This window comes from Centruroides sculpturatus, unplaced genomic scaffold (assembly GCF_000671375.1).
Source record: "Centruroides sculpturatus isolate CEXI.00-Female unplaced genomic scaffold, Cexi_2.0 scaffold796, whole genome shotgun sequence".
NCBI lineage: Eukaryota > Metazoa > Arthropoda > Arachnida > Scorpiones > Buthidae > Centruroides > Centruroides sculpturatus.
Window position 1 is genome coordinate 72449 of NW_019385038.1, and position 24152 is coordinate 96600.

General features: G+C 28.6%; 1 protein-coding gene across 1 annotated transcript in view; it reads left to right on the forward strand.

Annotated features, from left to right (window-relative positions):
• The window catches only part of LOC111633738 (rho guanine nucleotide exchange factor 11-like), a 158979-nt gene that overhangs the window by 32201 nt on the left and 102626 nt on the right, over positions 1-24152 (forward strand). Inside the window, exons 7-9 of the mRNA XM_023378347.1 lie at positions 18332-18637; positions 19053-19274; positions 20607-20723. Coding sequence (XP_023234115.1) covers positions 18332-18637; positions 19053-19274; positions 20607-20723 — 645 coding nt within the window. The remainder of the gene's footprint in view (positions 1-18331; positions 18638-19052; positions 19275-20606; positions 20724-24152) is intronic.

The following is a 24152-nucleotide window of genomic DNA, read 5'->3' on the forward strand; positions in this document are numbered from 1 at the left end:
TTTCAAAAAATTCTTTTTTGTGTAGTGTGATGTTGAATTTTTGTTGATTTAAGCCTAATGAAAATTACACATTTTTGAAAAATATTTGTGGCTATTGTATTATCTGAAATTATTTTTCTATTTTGCACAAACCAAAATAGATATATTGATAAATTTAAAAACAAAAAAAAAATTATATTTTAGAAGTTAGTTTTAATAAAAAAAATTATAACGACTAGCGGCATCTAGTTTCAAAAATGTTCCAATGCTGAAACAAGATATCTCGGACCAACTGGCCAAGGTCAGCAGGTTGCGACTCCAAGATAAGTTGGGAATAACATGGGACAGGTTAATGATGACTTCAAGATTTAAGATACCTGGATATAAGGGTGAAAACAAAGTAACTTGCAAATACAGATATACTGGTGGAGGGAACATTTTCTCAAAAACATGCCAAAAGATTGTGTAGCAAATTATCATAATCATAGTATGACAAAAAAATAAAAAAATGAGTTTTTATATTTTTATTAGTAATGAGAAAATGCAAAATAAATGTATTTATGTAAAAAGAATTAAAGATGGTTCATAGCAGTTGTCCATGAATTATGCATAATTGTGTAATGAACACTATTTCAAGCAATTTAAGCCATAATAATAACTATTAGAAATGGTCATTTTTCTACATTTGTTTGTAAAGATAACAATTAAGGATTTATTTTCACATATCTGTCATTTGATAGAAATTAGTATGGAAATAAATCCTTTCTGATCCTGTTATACAGTATATATTTTCTTCTTTATTACTAGAATAGTGTCTGTTCACTCTAAAAATTACTGATAAAAATATTTAACTCATAAAGCCTGCATATGCAATCAAATTTGAATTCTAGTTAATTAAATAACACAGTTCTTTTTTACTTCTTTGTTCTTAGTTTTTACATTTCTATTTAAATGTTGTCTGCTTGGACTTTGTTTATTAATAGGACTTATTACACTGATGAAGTTTCTGATTAGCAAAGAGAGGAAATCTTAGTCAAAAGTCAAAACAAAATATCTAGTCCTATTAATAAACAAAGTCCAAGTAGACAATATATACATATAAATAACACAGTGTTTTTCAACCCTTTTCTAATAGTGGCACCCTCAACTTGGTAATTTTTTTTATTTATATACTTAGCACATTCATTTATGATAAGTATTATTGTATTTTATGATACATAAGATGCACTTTCATTTCAGCACAAATATTTAGGAAAAATTATTTAGCCATCCTGACATGCTTTTGGTACTTAAGCTCAATTTATTTTTTTTTGTATAATTGTGCTTTGTAAATAGAAAAAAATCTATGCTAACGTTTTGGCATTTTTCAATTAAATGTGTTCACTGCTTCAATTAAATGTGTTCATGTGTATACTTCCATTCATAAGTAAGTCAATCTTGTACCTTACATTTCTAGGTCACGCAGAATTATCTTATATGAGTTCAGATAATATTGTAGCTACCCAACCTTTTGTGTTATTATCTGTGTACTTTTCAGAATGGCAGTCTTTTTATATTGAAGCATGTCATCTGTTTAGCTATTTCTGCATTATATTTTTCAATTCACTCAGACAATTTACAGACCCTAATATCCTGGCAATACATAGTGCACCCCAGCTTAATAAATCTAAGAAAAACTCCTTTTGTTTAAAGACATATTAAGTTTTATTGGCTCCTGATGCAAGTTGGGATAAAAGAGAACATGCTAGCTGATGTTGCTGTTAAGGCACAAGAGAGCTCTGCATTTTCAGTCTTGTCTTATGTTACTTTCATAACTTTCTACTGTCATCAAAATAACATGTATGGACTTTGGCAGATTTATTGAGAAGCTTAAATTAATAATAAATTTAATGAGATTAAATTAGATGTCAAGAATAGAAGTCAAAACATTATAGGAATAGTCAAGAAGTTCTTGCATAATTCATGCATATAGAATATAGTTCTCTCACACACAGCCATCTTATGTTGGATGAGGATGTGCTTATTTGTCAGTAATATAGTTGTGTTTTATCAATTAAACACATTTTAATTGAATGTTCCAATTTTAATTCTTTTCATATATAACATTTTATGCATTCTCATTTTAAACTTTTAAGTTTTAGACGTACTTATTTGTCAGTAATATAGTTGTGTTTTATCAATTAAACACATTTTAATTGAATGTTCCAATTTTAATTCTTTTTATATATAACATTTTATGCATTGCATATTCAGGTCGGTTTCTTTGTCAGAAATTCCCAGGTGGCTTTATCAAATATAATGGTAAATTGTCAAATGTTTAATGTTTATTTTAGATCAACATATTCTACTGTTTGATCATTTTGTTTCTGTAGATATTAGTTTACATATTAAATATGAAATTAGAGACAAAAATAATTTAAATAGTTAACAAATATTTATTGTGATTGACAATGATAAATTTTTATATTTAAAGAACTTTTTTAATCATGTAACTATGAAGTAAAATNTTTTGAAGTTTTATAAGTTTTATGTCATTTTAACAGTACTGTTTTATAGTCTTATTATCTTTACTGAACATTTTTACCATAGCAATCAACTGCATTGAAAACATTGTTGAGCAAGAAGCAACATATCATTGATGACAAACTTGTGTAAAAAAAGATAATAAGTATGAAACTATGATTTGAAATACACCAAAAAAGGAAAAACAAATGTTTTAAGAATTTACATTTATTTAAGTTTGTATATATCTGGTGACTTGTCAGGGGCAAGCAAAAAATTTCTGATGTTAAAAAACAGGATAACAAAAAGCATCTTTGGTAGGATATGCGATTTCAAAAACTTGTAACAATTTTAACCAGATTTCACCAGTACAACATACCTATAGATAACATAAAAAATAATGGTAGCCAGTACAGTGTGTTAATAAATGAATGGTGCAGTTTTAAAAATTAATAATAAATCTATTTATTACCTTATATGGGCAAACCTTACAGCATAAGCAGCGGCAACTGTTCAAGTTTTTTATGCATTAATCACAATCCTTCAATATGTGCACCCATGGTCACATGACACACATCTACACAGTAATCAAATTCTTCCCATACGTAGTGTAGCATATCCTCCGTGATGATCTGCAGTGCATGCTTTATCTGATCACACAATTCCTCAAGGGACATGGGCATTGACGTACATAAACTCGGTCTTTAACAAACCCCACAAAAAGAAATGCAGGGTATTAAATCTGGCAAATGGGGTGGCCAGAGGAGCAGGTTGTTGTCTGCTGCTGCACCACGTCCAATCCAGCATTGGTGAAGAACACGATTAAGGAGCTCAGGTACATTCCTGTGAACTTGGACTGTTGCCGCTGCTTATGTTGTAAGGTTTGCCCATATAAGGTAATAAATAGATTTATTATTAATTTTTAAAACTGCACCATTCATTTATAAACACCCTGTAAATAGTATTGATGGTTGGTCCATAAAAAATATTCTATATATTCAGGCGAGAAGGCTAGTGAGTGGTATGATAAAAATGAATGAAACAAACTGGGCTTCTCTATTAGCCACATTGAATGCTGTAGGCTGATTGGAACTCACAATAAAAAGAAAATGGGGTGGAGACCCCCTTTATCATTGGAGGCTTCTTTTGATGAATAGACAACTCTTTCTATTCTGTGGAAACTAAGAGGGTCTATTTTCAGCTTCATTATGGATTTACGCCATAATGGGGTAACGAGTTGGTGAGGGGCAGGATCACAGATCACTCCCCAAAAAATTCTTGGTGATTTTGAACTCATTCAGATTCATTCCCAAGTTCCCAGAGCGGTAGGCTGATGCTTTAACCACCTCAGCCTTCTGTAAAGACAATATTGTTTGGTAATTGTCTTTCCTGTTACATTCTTGTGAGAAAATGAGAATGATATTTTGAAAGAGAAAGGTAAAAATGTGACTACTAAAAGGGCATCGTTTCGTAACTGACGCTAAATCCAAAACAAGAAACGGAAGAAAGTGCTGATGAAGCTACACAAAAAATTTAAAAAATACTATAATTTCCACAATATAAATGTGCATATTTATAAAGTAAAAATAATAATTATTGATATTAAACACTGTGTTTTTTCTAAAACAGAATTACTTTTTAGTCACCATATATGCATACCAGAAAAAAACTGTTTTTAGAAATAGAATACTGGCATAGCCCATCTGTGTAGCATTGATAAAATGAGATTATTAAGAAGAGTGTTGTATTCTTATCCACTATTAATAATACATTATCTCCTAATTTTGTTCAGCAGTATATTTAGGAAATTGTGTGAAATGTTAATTGTTGGTATATTTGAACATTTCAGAGAGTGATAACTAATCATTTGATAACTCCATAAATATAAATATTTCATGTAATCCATATTTAGACTTATTAAATTTACTTTTTTCAAATTAAAATTTTAAAAAGTTCTCATATTACTATTTATTTAAACTTAAATAGTTTATTATAATTCAAATACTAGTTTATGAGATTTGTATAAAAAAACTGTCTAAAAATAAAGTTTACTGGCTTTTCTTTATTTTTTAAACATATTTGGTTGTTTGTGCAGCCATCAGAATAAAATGAAAGATAAAATAAACAGTACACAATTTGTAACAAGTTTGTTACAAATTGTTTTTATTCTGTGTGTTTAATTTTACTGTTAAATTGGGCATTTGATTTGTGTTCTGTTCATTTTAATTTGATGATGGCTGCACAAACAGATAAAAACATTTGAAAAAAAACTGCTGGTAATAAAGACTTTAAAAGTTTACTATGAATAGTTTTAGCTTTAATCCTGTATATTTTCTTATTTACATTAAATCTTTTATCTTTCTATATTGAATTTGTTAAGTTTTTTACAGATATTATGTTCTTAGTTCTTACAAACTAAAAAGTAAGATAAAATCAATTAAAAAATGACTGCAAATTTATAGAAAAGGAAAAAATTCAAACAAATTATTTAAAAAATTGAGAAAGTTTTACTTTAACATAACATAATATAACAGTTTATTTTTATTTTATTTTGTTTTTATCTTTTCTATGTTAAAAGGCAATGCTATTTAGCATGAAAAGCCTTCATTTAGAAATAAAAAAAAAAACAATAATTAAAAATATTATATAAATATTGAAAGATTTTATATAAAATATAATAAATTCCATAATTTTAATGTTTAGCCTGAAATACAACAAGAAGTTGAAAACGAAAGAATAGGAACAATTAGGAAAATGTTGGAACAAGAACTTATTTTTGTTGAAGTAAGTTACAAAAGTATTTAAAAAGAAAAATTTTTTTATTCTTATATAAAATGACAGAATGTATCAGTTTACTATTATGACAGTGTTTAAAATAAGTAAGATAATATTTTAAATTAATATTATTTTTTTATGAAAACTTATNCTGTATGTTAAAGTGAGAAGCTAGGGGGTAGAGAATCAAGCTCTAAACCCCTTGGATCGGTGATGGGTTGGTATAATCCGCTCATAGTGTCATAGTGTCACAGTAGTTTAAGCGAGTGGGAGGGTTTAGTGAACTCATCAATAAGACGTTCGTGATACCAGAGAATTTTTATCAACCATTGATAAAATTCAAGAAATTTAATAAAGCTAACAGATAACAAATACAAATCTAGACAGAAGGAATACAGTTTTCTGAAGCTAGTACAAATCACTAGAGCATTATTACTATCAAGCAAGCATTATTCCTACCATTAACTATTTCCGACTGAAAGATAGATAGTGTACATAGACTGATCAATTATCATACCTTGTTGTTGATGGCTAATTTGGATGAAGCTCTTTTGTGGAGGACTGGGGGAGAACATTCGATAGGCCATGGGCACAAATTAACAAAATTAATGGTAATCCTTTGAAACTCTTTAGGACGATCCCCTTTACAGGAATGGACATCCACCAAGCGACCACCTATCTTTATCTGTGAGATGACTTCTGACCTGGAGTTTCATGTCAACCCAGTGGACAGTGCACTACCCTTCTTGTCAAGCAACTACAACCCCACTCTCTCCAACCTTTATGAACTCACCTCAGTTTAAATGAACTGCTATCCACTACGGAGAACCCACCACATGGGTTGAATCGAGAAAATCTCCTCCCTCTTATCAGAACAGCTTCCTGGAACTGTTCTGTCTGTGGAATGTATTTGTAATATGGTTTGTAGATATCTAATAATTTGTATTTGTTTGCAAGCTCTTGGTGCATTATATTTGCTACTTGATTATATCTATATAAATCTGCTTATGCCAAGAGTTTGGAATCAGAAGTGATGTGTTGTATAGTTTCTGGCATGATGTGACATTTTCTGTGTGATTCATTTGTGAGTGTTATATCTTGGAGTATGTGTTGTCTGTAGTTTTTAGTATTTATGATCTGATCCTGTATGGCAATCATGAATACTTCTGTCTCACCAAAGAGGCATCTCTGAGCTAACCAGCTGTTTGACACAATTTTGTCAAATTATTATTATTATTATATGAACTTTTTTAGAGACATTTGACTTATTTTCTGACATTCTTTTTGTAAAATGCACAGACCTAGATTTTAAAACAGCCAGAAATTTCTACCTAGAACTTTTTCACTACAGGAACTAATTAACTTCTAAGAATTAAGTGAAAATGTTTTTGCATGAACTTTTTTTTTAATGTGTTAGACATATCTGTGTGACTTCTTGATACTGGACAGGTTAATTTCCAAGAAATGTTTTACTATTTACTATGATTCAAAAATTGTTTATATTTTTGTTGAACTCTACCTTTTTTTTATTTTGTTAAATGGAACTATGTTTTATAAAATACAATCAAAATAACATGATAAATTACTTTAATTGACAAATTCCACCAAAATATTTGTTGAATAGAAAGTTTCATAAGATGTTCATTATGTAAAATTTTACTGTGAAATTTAATTGTGATTTCATCTGGCAATTAACATGTGTAGACAAGCCTTTTGAATGTGTATCACATTTTTCATATTTTTGGAAATTATTATGTATCCTTTATTATCTAAGAATAATTTATAATATTTTTATATTTTATTTAAATCTGAAAATTTGTTTAATTTTTAATTTATTTCAGAATTTAAAAAGTGAATTAGCTAAAACTCCATCAGATAAACTTCAAGCTGAAATGAATGGTGCAGCCAAAAGAGTGAAAACTTTGGAGGATCAATTATTTAATTTAACTAGAGTTCATCAAAGTATTTCCGTAAGTGATGGATATTTATTAATTTTTGTTTGATTTATATTATTACTATTATTTTTTAAATAGATGTATATTTTTCATTTTGTTTCAATAGAATACCGAACACTTTTGAAATTTTTTCACTTTACTTTTGGATACTAAACTATAATAAATAAAAAGCCTTTGATACTGTTTTTTTTTTTTTTGTTTATTACTGTATTTAAACTTTTTACAATCGTGAAAACTTAATTGGGGATACATTTTTAGTAAAATCTAACATAGATGGAATGCTAGAACAAACTATGTGGAAATTGTTATTATTGTTTAAGTTACTGAATAAAAATAATTTATTGATCTGACTGAGTATTATACAGATAAAAGTTTAACAGATGTGATGAAAAGATATAAATGACATAATTTAACATAATAATGAATTGAAATTACTAATATAAAATAGACTAGTAAAAAATGTTTTATCAACTTATGGTAAATATTTTTCTTTATTATGTGTCAAATTTTTCATATACAGTATTATGTTTTGATTTCAGTGATTATATATTCATAAAATAAATACTTTTTTATTCTAGTATTTAATGAAAAAACTTATTTGGGGCTACTTTCATCTTGACTTGTTTTTTTTGTAAAAATTGTTCTGAATTATGAAATTTTGGCTCAGTTTTTGCTCTAATTTATTACATTAAATCTTTTTTGATTTCTATCTCTCTCCTTCTCAGCAAATTAATTATAATAATAAGAACGCCCCTGAATTCTATTTGCTGAGTTTTTTTTATTTCTTTTGGATGAGATCAACAAATTTTTTTGACTGAATGACCTGTGAGATTTTATATCGTACATTGAAGATTATTTAATCATAATTTGGTCGTTTGTAAAAATTGGTGTTTGTAAATATAATATACAGTAGCCCCTCGTTATATTGCGCTTGTTGGGAGACAGAGAGAAAGCGCAATATATCTGGTGGCGAAATATAATCGAGTACTAAAAATTCTGAGCTTATATTAAACATATTATACGTGCTATGGAATTTCTCTATTCTTTCATCAGTGAGTATTTCTGATATAAAATAAGCTTAGTAAATGATGTTTATGTAAACATTGATACCATAATTATCCATTTAGCATTATTATTTTTTTACATTTAAAGACAAGTACTGAAGATATTAAAACTAAATATCAGTTGTGATTTTATTATACTGTATTTCATAATAAATCGCTTATTAAAAATTCATGAAATTTATATTTTTCAATAAATATCATAATAACATTAATAGAAAATTTAAAAAATAAATATTGAACATATAACAGAATATTAAAACTTATAAAATTACGAACAGTAAAAATTCTCTTAAAAACAAAATAAAGGTTTGTCTTATTTTATTTTAATTTTTTTTATTTTACAAGCTTCTGTTCAGAAATAAAGAAATAGTTTCCTTGCATATTCAGCTGTGAATTCAAAAGTTAACATCCTTATGTGAATTAAATTAACATAATACAACAATAGCATCAATTTACACAAGAATGTGAAATTTCTAATTTAAAGAAACTTGTAAATGAGGATAAAGTACTTAAAAAAACAATAAATAATCTTTGATATCAAAAAGAAACCTAAAACTGGTACAGTGTGGAAAAAAATTCTATTACAGTAAATTATAGTACCTGTAGCTTTGAAAAAACTATTGTATTTATGTATACTATATTTACACTGTATGTTAAAGTGAGAAGCTAGGGGGTAGAGAATCAAGCTCTAAACCCCTTGGATCGGTGATGGGTTGGTATAATCCGCTCATAGTGTCATAGTGTCACAGTAGTTTAAGCGAGTGGGAGGGTTTAGTGAACTCATCAATAAGACGTTCGTGATACCAGAGAATTTTTATCAACCATTGATAAAATTCAAGAAATTTAATAAAGCTAACAGATAACAAATACAAATCTAGACAGAAGGAATACAGTTTTCTGAAGCTAGTACAAATCACTAGAGCATTATTACTATCAAGCAAGCATTATTCCTACCATTAACTATTTCCGACTGAAAGATAGATAGTGTACATAGACTGATCAATTATCATACCTTGTTGTTGATGGCTAATTTGGATGAAGCTCTTTTGTGGAGGACTGGGGGAGAACATTCGATAGGCCACGGGCACAAATTAACAAAATTAATGGTAATCCTTTGAAACTCTTTAGGACGATCCCCTTTACAGGAATGGACATCCACCAAGCGACCACCTATCTTTATCTGTGAGATGACTTCTGACCTGGAGTTTCATGTCAACCCAGTGGACAGTGCACTACCCTTCTTGTCAAGCAACTACAACCCCACTCTCTCCAACCTTTATGAACTCACCTCAGTTTAAATGAACTGCTATCCACTACGGAGAACCCACCACATGGGTTGAATCGAGAAAATCTCCTCCCTCTTATCAGAACAGCTTCCTGGAACTGTTCTACTCTCAACAACCGAGAAATTCGCAAGATGAATCGATGAATTATTCTTGCCAATTAATGAATTTTGAAAAAATTTAACATATATATCAGCCAGTTGCCTATTTTATTGTTGCTTTTGATAGATTGTATTACAGCATCAATTTATGTTGGAAATCAATATTATAAACATTGTCATGCGACGTTGCGTGTCGGGAATCAAGTGTATCCAATGTATAAAATATATAAAAATAAATTTAAAACGATGGGGTTGATTGTATATATACATCAAGAAGTATAATTCTAAAAATAAACCATTTTTAGAATGATTTAACAGGTAAATAAAGCACTCATTCTATTCCAATTTCAAGAGATCTATGACAAAGACTTACTAACAATCAAGAAATAAACACTTATTTTATGTTTTTTTTTCCGAATCCATATGCATTTTGCCTTGCTCTGGCCTCCTCAGTGGACACAAATATCAGTCCACAAGTGCTCTTTTATAATGGACTAAATTTGTAAAATCTAAGTGACTTGTACAACATGGAATTCATATAAAACAGAATAATCAACAATGTTATAGGTGGTTCAACTGTACCTGGTACAAAATATTCTTCAATTGTATGAATATACTTTTAAAGAAAATTATAATTAAATATAGCTTTATAAAGAAACATACATAAAAATAACAAAATATTCTTTACGTTTTAAATCTTAAAACAATCCACTTAGTCAAATAGCTTGCTATGAGTGGCTAATGGATAGAATCAGAGATGGTCCTGCAGTGCATGCATGCACATGAACTGCCAAATCCCGATGGTGCCGATACTGGTCAATGTCAAATGCCTTTTTTGTCGCATCACTAGTATATCTCAAAAGACACGACAGGGTTGTTGTAGATTTTAAACATTTCTCATCATAGCTGTAAAAATCTACATATGTTAAACTTAATAATCATTTGTTTTCTAACTAATTCATTTTAGGACCAGGTATCCATGGAAATTACCAAAATTTACAACTTTTCAGTCACTCTCATTGAACTGGAAAAATTTCTGTCTTTATTACATCTAATATTAGGAAGAAATCAGTCCCCACTGTACTCGACTAGAGATTGGTTTGGTTAAGCTTTTGTTTAACCCTTTGGTGAATGTGCCTGCGGCAAATTGCCACAAAATAAAGATAAAGTTATTTGTTTGATGTTGTACTTAATTATTGTGGAAGTATGTCATAGTATTCTCTCTTCATATTACACGTTACAACTTGTTTGTGAAATCAAGTCAGTTATACTAACTGTTTAGTTGTTACTGGACATTGAATCAAGTCATACCTCATTTGCATTGTAACTGCCTCTATGTGCCCTGCCATGTGAGTAAAATATCAATATACTTTTATATATATTTTTTAATAAAGTAGGTCAACATTTGCAAGTTTATTGAATAAATATATTAAATTAACAAGTTTCTATAAATTTTTAATTTATATTAGTCTATAAGTGTTCCAATCAGCTTTCGTGAAATTGAATTTTTTTGGTGTTTTTAGGTCTCGTAAACCTTTGAATCAGGAAGAGTTGGAAGGAACTCTAGAATAAGTATTGAGAGAATTAATCAACTAAAATGAAGACCCAGAAGAAATTGACTATCACAGTGAAAGTGAGACAGAAGAGAAATTATAGAAGAAAATTCTCATGTTAGTGATTCTGAACAATTGGGGAATTATTTCATTCCCCAATTGTTTGAAATAGATAACATTGTTGTAGAAGAAAATTGTGAATATGGGCAGACAGAAAAAGACGATTATCAATTTTATATAGGAAAAGATAAGGAAACTTTGTGGATCAGTAAATCTCTATATTCTGGTAAGACAAAAGCAAAAAATATTATGAAAATATTGCTGGGACCAAATTCTACTGCCAAAAGTCCAAATAAAGAAATAGATGCATTTCACTTGTTTATTACTGATCAAATGATTGAAGGAATCGTAACAAACACTAACAGATATATCCAGAAAAAAAAGGGTTGACATCAAGTATGCAAGAGATAGAGACTGAGAGATACAACCAAAACAGAAATAAAAGCCCTTTTTGGAACATTGTATTTGATTGGTATAAAAAAAGGGAGTCACACTAATTGCTGTGAGCTCTGGTCTTCCGATGGTACAGGAATGATCCTTTTACAGGATCTTTTCATTTATAAACATTTTTGATTTTTGCTTCATGCACTTAGATTTGACAACTTAGAAACCAGGGATGAATGGAAAATAACTGATAAGCTTGCACCAATTCGAGAATTTCACCAAGAGTTTGTCAGTGATTGTATAGGCAGTTTCAATGTCAGTGAGTTTGTGACAATTGATGAGATTCTTCATCTTTTTAGAGAATGCTGCGGATTTGTACAATACATTCCTAATAAGCCTGTGAAATAGGGCATAAAAATATATGCTCTATGTGATGCTGAAACCTTTTACACTCTTAATTTTTATTGCAGAAAGCAGGTGCAAGGGCCCTATGAAAGATCAAACAAGGCCAATGATATAGTAGAGATTAGTCGTGCTGATAGAAAAAACAAAAAGAAATGTTACTACAGATAATTACTACAGTAGTTATCCTTTGGCCATATATTTATTGAATAAAGGGCTTACCTTTTTAGGAACAATGAAGAAAACAAACAAGAAATACCTCCAGAATTTATTCCAAACAAAACCAGATAAATAAATTCATGTCTATTTGGTTTTCAGTATGATTATTGTATTGCTTCAATAGTTCCAAAGAAAAATAAAGCTGTAATTTTTCTTTCGACATGACACTCTTTTTTTTTATGCATGACACTCCTGAAGTTGATCATGAAACTAACAAAGCTGTGATAAATTTGGACTACAATTCTATTAAAGGTGGTGTAGACACTGTAGATCAGATGTGTTCATCCTTCATCACATCCCGAATTAAAGAGATGGCCACTAGCTCTCTTTTATCGTCATCTATTCTAATATTATATTTAAATTTAATAATCCCGATAACAAAGACAGAAGACAACATTTTACAAAAAAAAATGTTGTCCTAAGTCTAATGGAAGAACATTTGAAAGAAAGATCTATGATGCTGACATTTCCTAAAGACATTCGTGCGTTTTTGGAAAAATATAAAAACGAAGAGCTGCTCAAAGAAGTAGCAAAACCTGGAATTTCTTTATTTGTGGCAAACACAAAAACAATAGGACAAAATCGATTTGTCAGGAATGCGGTAGAAATGTTTGCAAAGAGTATAGTAATATAGTTATTATATGTGCCATATGTGAAAGTGAACATCACATGGAAGTAGAGTGACTTTTTTTATTATCTAAATATTTTATAACCAATTTGTTTATTAAAATGTCGTAAAATTAGTTTTCTGGTATATCTGATTCATATTTTCAAAACAATAATTAATTATTGACTTAAAATTAAGTAATATTACATATGCGGTGTAATTGCTGTAATGCGCCCTCTCATGAGCTCCTGAAAAGTGCATTCACCGAAGGGTTAAGTAAAATTTTGGCTCTTTCAGCAGAATTTTATTTATGTCCCCAATTCCCTAACCTCTTAATTATTTAACTACTTAAGTAGAAAAAAATCAAAACCAGTTACTTTGTACTTGAATATTTGTAGTCTTGGGAAAAAAGTGGAAAGACAAATTTTTATGACAACGGATACATAAATCGTAAATTTAAGGAAAATAAATTCTAAAGCTTTTCCGTACCTTGTGCATCTCTCTCTTTCATTAAATTTAGTTGTAAATGATGCTGTCAAAGTAACAGTTAATTTTTTAACATTGTACAAGAATTGTACATATTTTTTTCTACATCCCCTTATAGATGGGACATACAAAATTGTAATATGATACAAAATCCATAGGTAATATAAGATGGGAGAGCAGAATAAAAATATCAAATATTTTAATGGATTTTTTAAACTCCTGCCAACTATACAGAACTATCATAAAAATATACCAGTAAATTTCTATTGGTTGGGTTACGTTAAAAATTACTCACGATTCACATAAATGGATGAGGCGCCAAATATCTAGCAGGCTGGCGGTTAACAGCCCAGAACTGGTCCAGGATATAATCATTGGAAGCGTTACATGTGTAGCTTCCACCAGCTAAACTGCGTGAGGTTAGTGTTCTATAAAGCGCATGCGCAAATGCGTAAAATCTGGCTGTTTGGAAGCTGACCTGCTTTCGATAATACAGCGTTTCCATTCTGCCACTGATATTCGAATATGCAATAGCAATCTTACTGTTTTTTTCACGTGTAGTATATAAATTTGTAATAAGATACATAATGTGGTTATAATAAAATATTAATTTTAATTAATCCAAAATATGTTAAAGTATGAAAATAATTGTGCAATATGTATTTATTTTTTAGAAAATACAAGGGAAGCGGTACTTCCACCGCTTTCAATGACAGCACATCACTGAACGCCAGTATTCAAATTTATTACAGTTGCATAACTCTTTATACAATAATGTTCTATAATCCATCTTTTTACTATATTTTTTCTTTATATAAAATTCTTACATTATTTTTATTAATTTGACATTTAAAATTATTGCAGTGTTTTGTACTAAGGAGATTCATTACATTTTAGTTGTATGGCTGGCTCATGTTCTTTAAGTTGTTTTTCCAGTTTTTCCCTGTTTCACCTAAGTAGCATTTTGGTTGTGGACATGTACAGTATATAATATTCTGTAAACTACACCTGCAGATCTCTCAAAGTTGGAATAGAACGAGTTCTTTATTTATTTGTTGAATTGTTCTAAAAATGGTGTATTTTTAGAATTATACTTCTTGATATGTAACCAATGTATTTTTTAACAATCATTGTTTTTCTTTTATTTTGCAATTATGTAACCACACTTTTTTCTCTCTTTCATGTTAGATTTTATTCATACAAGCGAGAGAGAGATTTTTTTTTTTTTTATACTTGTGCAACATATCTATAGCAGTAAAATCTCACTATTAGTGCAATTTTAAAGAAAATTGGGAGTAATGTGAGGAGAATCCAGGGACTGTTTTTGTATAATTTTTAATGAAAGATGCATTTTAGAAACTCTTCCTTATTTCCATGCATTTCCCATGGAGTTAAAAACGGGTATAATATCAAATGTTGACTTAACTGTCAACAGTCAATTATTTGAAGCTACAAGTTCTTTCCTCCTTCGCATCGACCCATGAAAATAATGAAAATATGCTAAAACAATCAATTGTAAAGTGTGAGAAACTTGACACTTAAATTAGTCCATGGGAGAAATCTAAAAACAATTGAAGGAAATACTAAACCTTTGAATCGACTTTGTTTAATTTTCATCCTCCAGCTATGACATCTTTGATGTGTCATAACTACCAAACAAACGGTCACCTGATCAGATTCCCACACTGGATACAGATATAACGCAAGCGTACCTGATCTTTGGGTGATCGTTCTACAAGGAGCTCACTTTTTACTTTGTGTCATACCCTCCAATGTGAGCAAGTTCCTATGGATTTATCTATAATTTTCTGAAGGGCGTATGTGTCATCCCAAGCACCTCCCCGGTTTTCTCTGGATAATTAACCTACGAGGTTACATCCCCTGCTTCACAGAGGTATGATAAATGCCCAATCTTATGTATGCTCTCTCTCTCTCTCTCTCTCTCTCTCTCTCTCTTTCTCAGGTGGAAATAGTTATTGATAGGCATAACACTTGCTTGATAGTAAAAACCACCCTCCAATGATTTGTACTAGAGTGAGGGAACTGTATTCCTTGTGCCTGGATTTGTGTTTGTAAACTTTTAGCTTCATTAAACTTGTTGAATTTTAAAATGGTTGTTCTTACTTGTGTATTGGCGACCTCACTAATCCTCCCACTCAAACTATGGACCCGTCCTATTTGAACATAATTAACTATTTCCACTTTTGGAATTTTTTTGGGAAAGGGCATGTTTCAAATTTTTAAAAAACATTTGAATTAAAGAATCCAGTTATAACAGAAGATATAAAATAAGCCTGAAGAAGAGCCCAGGAGGGGAATCAAAAACATTTTCCGATTTTTTGAAGATTTCACGCCAGTTATTGGTTAATTGTAGATCATTGTGTATTTGGAGTATATACAACCCGGTGTGGTGAGAAAGTACATTGAGCATAATTAAATTTGATTATATTGAATTATTCACAAGTTAGGAAGCATATCAAACTATCCTAACTGGTGTCAGGTCCTGACATCGAAAGGATTTTACAGTCCTGACGACAATTTATAAATTACGTCATCCAGTGACAAAGTGAGCAAATCTTGCTAATCAAAGCGGTTTAGTTTAGAGTTTGATACTCTTCTTCCTAGCTTCTCACATTAACAAGTTGACAGATTTTGGATAAAAAAGGAATCAAAGTTGATTGTTTTTTCTCAATGCTTGTCATTCATTTGGAATTAAAGTATGAAAATGCACTAATTGCAATTCAATTATGTAATCTGCAGTGCATTGTTTATATGCAGTGTAGATTTTCTCCGACACTTCTATAGCTTATTTTATACTAATGACAGTGGATGTCAGTATGTCTTTTTCATTGCTGTTTTCATTATTTATGCTTTTTCTATCTTGTACCTCTGCAATAATCTGATAATCAGAGAGAGTTTCAAATTTCGGTTTGTTGTCATTAACATGAACCCATTCTTGAAGCTTATTTTCTGCATCACTCATGCCTAGAGATTTTGCTGGTTTCACTAGATGCTGTATTGAATCTTCTTTTTGTTCTGTGGGCCTACTATATTTAACATTATCATTTAAAAGCTTCATCCAACATTTAGAAATGGTAGAGGATTTTACTTCTGCCCATGCTTTTTGGGAAAGGTACTGTACATTGCATCTTTTAAATTGGTTTTATTCAATGCAATTGGCAAAGGATCATTTTCACAGAGTTGCAATTTGCAAAGCAAATTTCATCAGTAGTTCTTAAAAGTTTCAGTTATTCCTTGATCTGTTGGTTGAATGAGGCTTGTTGTGTTTTTTGGAAGATAGACTGTTATGATTTCTTATCCAATGACAAAAGTGCCTCTCTTTTGGATGAGCTTGACATTGATCAATCAAAAGCATAGCCTTTTCTTCTAAACCTGTGTTTTGTAAATGAAGATATACTGACAGAATAAAATGATAAAAAAAAAACCATTTTTTGAATAGGGCTTGATTCATCCACACATTTTTTGAGCTATCATAAATTACTGGTAAGTTTTTCTGTTTACATTTTTTAAGACTAGGATTATGACTCTTTCCCACAACAAGTCAAGTTTAATTTGTTGCTTTGACTTTTATTTGCTGCAAAAAGTATTGTAAACCATTCTTTTTGCTTCTTTTATCCTGTATTAATTTTATTCTTCTTAAAATCTTTAGGAAGAAATTTTTAGTAAAGAGCAGCTTCGTCAGCATTATAAATTTGTTCATCTTCAAAACCTAAATCAGTCAATCTGGTTTTCAAGTCATGAGATGACATGGAAGCTGCATTGTGATCAGCAGATTGTTTTTCTCCATGAATCTGATTTTGTTGTATTCCATGCCTCTTTTGCCACTGCCAAAACCATCCATCACTTGCTTTGAATTCTGTTTCTTTATCCGGTTTCAATTATTTCGCTAAAATTTTTGCCTTCTCCTTAATAATTGGACCTGATAATGGAGTTCCCATTGCACTTTGTTCTTTAAACCATAAAAACAATGTTTTATCTAAGTCATCTTCTTTTGCCAGTCTAGCTTTTTTCCTCTCCAGCTTGTCGAAAATGTTGATTGAATCCTTCAGATTCATCAAAATTTTCGACAAATTTTTGAAGTTTGGCTTCATTTTTAAACCATCCACAAACAGTTGCTGATCCAATGTCCAAATCTTTTGCTACTGTAACGCACTTTGCTCCTTTTGTTATTTATTGATAGGTTCTAATTTCAATTTGACGGAAACATTCATGTTATGAAGACATGTTGATTCAAGGATCAGAGAATTTTTAAATTTGTTTATGATGAAAAAACCTTTTTAACTAATTCCATGATATTATACTGTAGTGTCTTAAAGCACATATGCGACTCTTCTGTCTCAACAAATTTTTTAAATGTTTTAACAAGAGTTTCTGTGACCACATTAGTTCACCAATGGTAATTGATCTGTCCACTTGAGATCTAAACAAGCAAAACAGCTTGTTTACATCTCCTTGTCAAATTTATTGCTTGTTTTGACTGAGTGGTAATTTCAAGGACAGTGGTATGAAAAAATACTGTATTTTGTTGTAAGTAAAAATTCAATGGCAATCAGTATTTTAAAATTTATCAACTCAAGTGCTTTAAAAATTTCAAGGACAAAATAAAAAGCATGATATAACGAGGTGCAATATAATGAGGGGCTACTAAAGTCCTTTATCTAAAAATAATATATATAATAAAAAGTAATAATTTCATATTAATTAAATTTTCGATTTGTTACAAACTAGGGATTATATGTTATATTTAATTCTACACTTAGATAAATGTTATTTCATTAGACATAAAATAATAATTTTGAAATTTTTTAAGTCATATCAATAATAATTAACATTTAAATTTTATCTTTTGATATATTAATAATTTAAAATAGTTAGTTTGATTAAAATTGTGATTTATTTGCTGAAATATTTATGAAAATGATCATGTTGTAACATTTCAGCCCTCATCATGTTCACCTCGTTCTCCTCCCGTCCGACGTTACACTCACTCTGAGAAAGAAAATTCAAGATATTCACCAATTACTCAGCATACAAGATCACTTTCTCATCAGATCTCAGCTCCAACACTACCAAAAGCAGAATGGAATATCATATCTTGTTCTATGCCAGATGATTCTGTTTCAACATCAGAAATTCAGTCAAAAAAAGGAAATGGACATGTCTTAAATCAAGCCCAGAAATCATTGCCATTATCATGTTCCTTGGAAAATATATCTAAACAGGCATCTTCTAAAGGCTCTTCTTGGGTGAATAATTTACTTGAATTTAATGGACTAACTCTATTAGCTTTATGTTAATTGTTTAACATAATTTGCTTAATTTTTAAATTATTGAAGATCAGGTCTGAAAATATTAGATTTTTTCTCATAAAGATGTGAAGTCACTATTTGGAAAAATTAAATATTACAGTAAATACAATTCTGACTAATTTTGACTAATTCTGCTAATTTTTTGAAAGATTATTTTGTATTATAAATAATAAAATGAAAGTCACATTATTCTTAAAAGCTTTGTTGAATCTTAAATTTAAATGTTGATTTTTATAAATAAAGCATTAATAAAAAGTACAAGCTTTTAATTTTTAATTATTTTGTATTTAAAAATTTAAAAATTGAATAAATATTTTTTAAGTAATCATATTTATATTACATCACTTTATAGCCATTACAAGGTTCAAATCATTCCCGGCAAAGTTCCAATCCAGATACATTAATTCATCATATAGAAGACTTTATTCCATCTAACAGAACACCATTATCATCACCTGAATTTCAGAATTATAATATTAATAATCAACATTTATCATCTCGAAAATGTACTGCATCTGAATCTTTCAATGAGTTTGAAGTTGGAAGAAGATGGAAATCAACACGTTTGTCAAAAGTATTTATTTTTTAAACATATTTTTTGTAAAATTATTTTTTATGTAGTATTAATTATCTATACATAATAATTTTATGCATTCTTATAGTACTATGAATTTAAGACACTATGATGAATTCATTAATGAAGTATACAGTATTGTAGTGATTTTTTGTGATAGTTGCTAAATTGATACTTTTAACTAATCATTTATAATACATTTATATACGTATGTAACAAAATGAAATTTGTTTTTATACATGACTTTTAGAATTACATAAATTATATTAAAGGTTTAAAAAATTCTAGATTACTAAGACAAGCAAGTAAAAATTCTGTTTTATATGAAAAAAACTAAAACAAAAATACTTCTCAGGTATTTTTATTTTTAGTTAAATTTTTGAAGGTTAAATTTTCAACAAAAGTCATTTATCAGGATACAAATTTAAAGTTTGAAGCTACAATATTTTTGAACATTGTAAACTATATAAAAACAAAATTGAGAGTATATTATTTGGAGGTTGAGTATTATTTCTTTAGTCTTCCAAGTAATTCTGTTAGAGTCCAAAATTCAAAATATGATCATTATTTTCTTTTCTACTATTGGATTTATTTTTAATGTATAAAAATTTAATAATAATTCATCATTAAAAACATTAGATAAAAGTATTATATTAAATGCCTTGAAATGCCTATATACCAATCTTTTGAATCTGTAGTAAATTTTAATGATAATCAAAAAAATCAACACCTTATCCGTTACCGAGGGAGTTTATTTAAAAAATTAACGTTTTCGATCTGCTTCATAGATCATCTTCAAGTTGAAAGAAACTTTCAACTCATCTTCAAGTTGAAAGAAACCCTCAAGTTGAAAGAAACTTTCAACTTGAAGATGATCTATGAAGTACATCGAAAACATTCGTTTTTTAAATAAACTCCCTCGGCAACGGATAAGGTGTTGATTTTTTTTATTATTAATTTGCCGAGTACGTTTTCTGTTCAATTTAATGATAATCTTATAAGTCTCTATGTTAATTTAAATCAACTTTTGATGCAAACCAATGTCTGAATTGTCAGATTTTATTGTAACATCTGTTAGAATTTATACCTTTTACCTACCATAGAATTTTTTAAACCTTTAATATAGTTTATGTGATTCTAAAAGTCATTTGAATTCATCTTAAAATAAATATTGATTCATTATTATTGAATATTATAAATTTTTAATTACTTTACATTATGAGTAGTTATTTCAAAACATTTTTACAATGAGATCTGAAAATTTTGAAGTAATTAAAATAAACTTTTCAAATTAATTATTAACTCTTCATTTTAAAAAATATTTATTTTCAGGGATCAGTCAGTCATGCTGATTATACACCTCCTGGAACTCCTCCTCCAGATGCATCTTCAGAAAACGTAGAATATAAGGATGGTTGTAATGGAGAAGACAACACATGTTTTGAAGAAGTATGTACAGTCTGTTTTAATTTAGTTTATGAAACATAATATTTACAAAAGGATTTTTAAAATATTTAACTTGATACATGATTTATAATTTTTTCAATAAGTTTTTCACTGTATAAGAAAATTTATAATTAAACTTTATTTAAATTTATGCATTATGGGATTTATAATGATTGTAAAAGTAAATTCATTATGGATTGTAGGGATTGGTTCATTTTAATAGAATAATAAATTTCTATTTTATTTATTCAGTATCAGTTTAGTAAATATTAATATAATGAATATTTCTTTATTGCTGTGTTTTTAATAAAAGTTATTAATATTTTAAATTTCATACTTATGCAATGTTAATATGAAACTAACTCTACTTAAACAATAGAGAATAACCTTTTCTTCTTTTCCAGCAGAAATTTTTAATAAACAGACAAATGTTTTCAGCCTAATTCTATACTAATTTAGAATTAATTAAATGAAATAAAAATGAACAAGAGACTGTTAGTAAAATGATGGATTTCTTATATTATTGTATATAAGAAAAAACATATTGCACAGTTAAGTTAGTATTTTTTTTAATATTTTAAATTAGTTTGGAAGATATAGGATATCTGTAGTTATAAGAAAAAAGTAATAGTTCATGGTGGTGATTTTTATCCTTTATTAAAATTATGAAATTGGTTTATAAAATTAACACATGAAACTGTTGACTAAAAATAACATTAAATTTCTAGTAATAATTATATATTAAATACAATAATATTTTTGAATTAAAATGTTATATATTTTACTAATATTTTTCAACTAGGTATCAATAAATGGAAGCCATATTTTAATACAGTAGAACATTAATTATCCGAAACAATTTGGGACTGGGGTTGTTCAGATAACTGATCATTTATGAAAAAATATATTAAACATAAAACTGTATAAAACTGTAGTGTCTATATTTTGTATCATACGTCTTACAAATACATTACCTTACATAAAGTAGTATATTAAAGTAGGCCTACAGTTTAGGTTGGCAGGGAGGGGGAGAATGCTGCAGTGTCAGAGCACTGGTGGAAATTTGAATTTGCTGATCGGAACGCTTTCGGTTAACTGAAGTTTCAGTTGATCAGTATTCATATAATCAATGCTCTGCTGTATATCATTTACTAAGAAATTATAAATTATTACTGAGATAATGATCAGAAGTTTCTGGGTTTGAACATTTGTATTTGGATTTACTATTTAGTCTGAAACTTAATGAGTTTGAATTCAAATTTTGCATATGATTACAATTATAAAAGAATTGAATTTCATTGATTTTTTAATATTAGTAACCCTTTCTTGTTTACCTTTACCAATAATGTTCTGTTTAACATCACATTTAATAGTTCTAACACAACAGTATAACATTGAATTTTGATTCAGGAAATGTGTAACAAACCTTTGCTTTTTACATAAAACATATTCTCAATTAAGGATTAAAATTGTGTTATTCAGAAACAGCATTTAGTTAATAGAAATAATTAAGTTTTTGATATTTAAATCAAAGTTAACAAAATCTTTATTTTTAAAAAAAGAAATTATATGTATGTAATTTCTTTATATATTTATTACTAGAATTCTAGAGTTTTTAAAGTTTAAAAGTGAAAATTTGAAGAAAAATTTTTGCCTAAATAGAAAATTTATTTTTTATTGACATAATTAGTATATTTTTACACATCATGCACACTTCTTTTTGTTTATTTTTTCATTGAACTTTATAAATTGAATATCTATTTGAGTTAAAAATGTTTTTAAAATCTAAAAGATTTATATAGGGTCTTATTGTAATGAATTAAAACATTTATAAGTTTTTATTTAAATATTTTTCATATATAAATCAACAGTGTCATTTTATTTATTGAGTTAAATTAATTTTTGCAGGAAAATTTTATTGAATCATCTATTGGTTCAGAAGAAATGGCTGAAGGATCAGATTTTAATGTTTCCGATAATAAACCACTTCTTCCAGATCAGAAGTTGTCAACACCATTATCATCTCCTAGTCAAGCAGTAAGAATACCCATTAAAATGAAAAATATGCTTACATTTGTTTTAAATATATTAAATTAATCTTAACATTAATCATATTTTTATATGAAAGATGTAGATGTAGAATGTGATAATGTAAACAAATTACAGTAGAGCGTTGATTATCTGAAAGTCAATCATCTGAAAGAATTCCAGTCGGCAAATTTAAATTTTCGCCAGTGCTGTGGCGCTGCAATCTTTGGCTATGTCTTGGGCTACTCAAATATTTTACGTTTTTGATACTAAATTAACTTCTGAAGTATAATTTTTTATTGTTTTTATATTTTTCAATATATTTTGTTCGTATAAAATAAAAAAATAATTTTTAACGATACAATAGTCTTCGTTAGGCTTAACATCAATGAAAATTCAACACAAAGCAACACGCAACAGAGAAAAATGTCAAGATGGGATAAATTAATATATTTTTTCGTACATAATCGGTTATCTGAAACATCGATCTTCCGAACCCCAGTCCGAAATTGATTCGGATAATCTACGCTCTACTGTATTGAAAATTTTACTAATTATTTCTTTAAATGGCAATTTTTGGTAAGAGTGTGTTATTGGCCCATCATCTGTTTAATTGAATGTATTATCATTGTCTAAGCATTAATTAATATAAGTTATCTTATGGTCAAAATTATTAACAGATAGCACTTCAGACAGATATATAATGTTAGGTTCTTCTATCAGTAAGAAAAGCTAAATAATAATTTGTTAAGGTTTAGTAATTACTAAATACTCGTATTTAGTATTTTAATAACTGAATTAGTAGTGTTTTTCTGTATCTGTGTTTTATTGATAAGATAATAAATGCATATAAAAATAATAAAAAACTTATTTTAAAATATTGAAGACTTATTTAAAATTTTTTCTTTCTTTATTTTGTTATTTTAACTCAATGAAGAGCAACCTGTGGCTACTGGGTTGTATGTGACATGTGAGATTATAATATCCAGCCCCAAGTTTTGGCAATGTTATTTTATTTTCCTGTTTTCTGCTTCATGCCATTATGCAATTCTAATCGAGTTGATATTCATAACAGAGAACATTTAAACTAAACTTGACCATTAAAAAGATGAGAATAAATTAATACATTACTAGTTTGCATATCATTAGCATATATTATTTTAGTATCTTCTGTACTGGCGGTTTGGAGTATGTTGGTAGTCAGCATGCTCAATGAAAAAATAACTCTGTAAGGAAAAAAAGTTTACATGTGGCCTACATCTAGAAAAGGTTGCTCATCCTCATTAATATTTTAATTTTTTTTACATTTATGAGCAGTAATGTATCTATGAAATGATCATTTAAATAATAATAATAATTCTATAAAAGCTTGTTACCAATTGAAAGTATTTTCATTAATCTGGA